Source organism: Plasmopara halstedii (assembly GCF_900000015.1).
Source record: "Plasmopara halstedii genome assembly, contig: Scaffold_2592, whole genome shotgun sequence".
NCBI classification, from domain to species: domain Eukaryota; phylum Oomycota; class Peronosporomycetes; order Peronosporales; family Peronosporaceae; genus Plasmopara; species Plasmopara halstedii.
The window spans coordinates 20,621-22,367 of record NW_020189499.1 but is presented as its reverse complement, the minus strand read 5'-3'; the positions used below and the strand labels follow the sequence as shown (position 1 = coordinate 22,367).

At 42.9% G+C, this 1,747-nt stretch overlaps 2 protein-coding genes across 2 annotated transcripts in view; one reads left to right on the top strand and one right to left on the bottom strand.

Annotated features, from left to right (window-relative positions):
* Window positions 1-259: 259 nt before the first annotated feature.
* Window positions 260-979, bottom strand: PHALS_04292 (uncharacterized protein; the record flags this gene model as incomplete). The annotated part of the gene is made up of 1 exon (XM_024718382.1): window positions 260-979. The coding sequence occupies one exon, from the start codon at window positions 977-979 to the stop codon at window positions 260-262; it is 720 nt and encodes a 239-aa protein (XP_024583786.1).
* A 757-nt stretch (window positions 980-1,736) lies between these two features.
* The window catches only part of PHALS_04291 (uncharacterized protein), a gene marked incomplete at both ends in the record, with an annotated part of 482 nt that continues 471 nt past the window's right edge, over window positions 1,737-1,747 (top strand). Inside the window, one exon of the mRNA XM_024718381.1 lies at window positions 1,737-1,743. Within this exon, the coding sequence (XP_024583785.1) occupies window positions 1,737-1,743 (7 nt within the window). The remainder of the gene's footprint in view (window positions 1,744-1,747) is intronic.

Sequence of the window (1,747 nt, the reverse complement as noted above, 5' to 3'; positions counted from 1 at the left end):
GTGTATGTTAACTTTTGCTTGACTTCTCATTTAGTGTATGCAAGATGATAGCAAGTTTCCACTTGGCAAGTCTAAGTTCATGTCCTGGTGTAAAACTTCATGTCTCTTACCGTGTTTTATAGTAACTTGTTTATTCTTCAAATACCCGACTTTTAAAAAGATGAATTACGACTCACTCAAGATTGATTTTGAATAGGCCACGTATATTGAAGATGATTTAAAAAAGTGTGGTCGATACAATTACATTACGAAGTTATTGCTACAACCTCACACAATACGTGGTAATAAATGGTGAGAGCGTAGTTGCAGCAGACACGATAATATTCCTGCTTGCACCATCTTCACTTGGAAGACGACGACCAATATCAACAGCATCAAATCGATAAAGTGATTCCCATTGCCGCTGAGATAGCCAACCAGCCAAGACAACATCATCAAGACCTCCATCACAGCCTGACTTTGACATCTCTTGCACGAGAAAATCATATTCGAAACTCACGGAGTTGTTCCAGATAGGGACCTTTCCAAATGTGATCTGCAGATTTTTCAATGTAGCAAATGGACGTGTCGTAGCAGGTAATGTCGAAAATGGGCTACGGAAGAGATTAATCATATCTGATACAGTCGCACCTGCGGTTATCAAACGTTTGGGATTAGCAATGCCATTGCTGACCGTCCAAGTGAAGGAAGCGACTGGAGCAACAGCAAATTTATTTGTGATTCGCTCAAAGTATCGGAAGGTTTTCTTCTGAATCAATGCATGATCGGTGCTGGGATTAGTCGAGTAGGTTGGAACGAGAAGACGCGAGAACGATTGAGAAGGAGTGATACCAGTTCCAGTAGTATGAGTTCCATTGACGTCGGCAGTAATAGTAAGCGTGGCCGCAGATGCAGGAAGCGCAAGGCCACCAGCCAAAGCAGAAGACGCTACACCACTGTTTGAATTCCAAGGTACTGGGCAGGTGTTGCCAAAATACATATTGTTGCTCAAGCAATTGTAGTAGGCCCAACAACACCAGCAGTGCCAGTTGTAATCAAAGTAGTAGATGAATTGTTGTAATTGAGGTAAATGAATCCGCGAGTATTCTTCTTCATTGGACATCGCTTGAAATAGCCCGCAACTTAATGCAAACCAAGTAATGCGCGACGTAAAATGGCGAAATAGCTGCAACGGCACCAGCAAGAGCCACGTGAACTTGGGGTTTCGATACGGCTTGAAGATTTGCACTGCCTCCCATCACATCAAATGCAACCTTCGTGCTTTGTTGATCAAGAGCGGTAAAAAGCGATCGTTCGGTGGCTCCGCGATTCGAGTAGAATATTTATCCAATACAAAGTTGCTAGTTGGGCCATGTTTGACATAAGTATTATAATCCGTTTCAGTGATAGCCTTGAACGTTGTATTCACATTCTCATGAACGTGATTCGTTTGGACAGTGGTTCCATCAATAACGACTTGAACACTGTCAATGAATTACCACGCTCCAGCCTTAGGCCCCAATTGATCAGTAGTGCATGCAGCAGTCGAAGTGATCGAACCTGCGCCTTCGTTAAGAATTTGAAGCTTTACTGGAGGCTCGATGACGACTTATTTCCAATTTACGAAAGCTGATTGCGAAGAGAAGGTCGAAAGATTATATTGAACTTGACCGGCATATTGACCAGTACTGCTGGTCGAATCTTAAATATTAGTCCATTTCTTATCACGGAAGAGCGTCTCAGCTGGAGCTGGTTCAATGGAATGTTC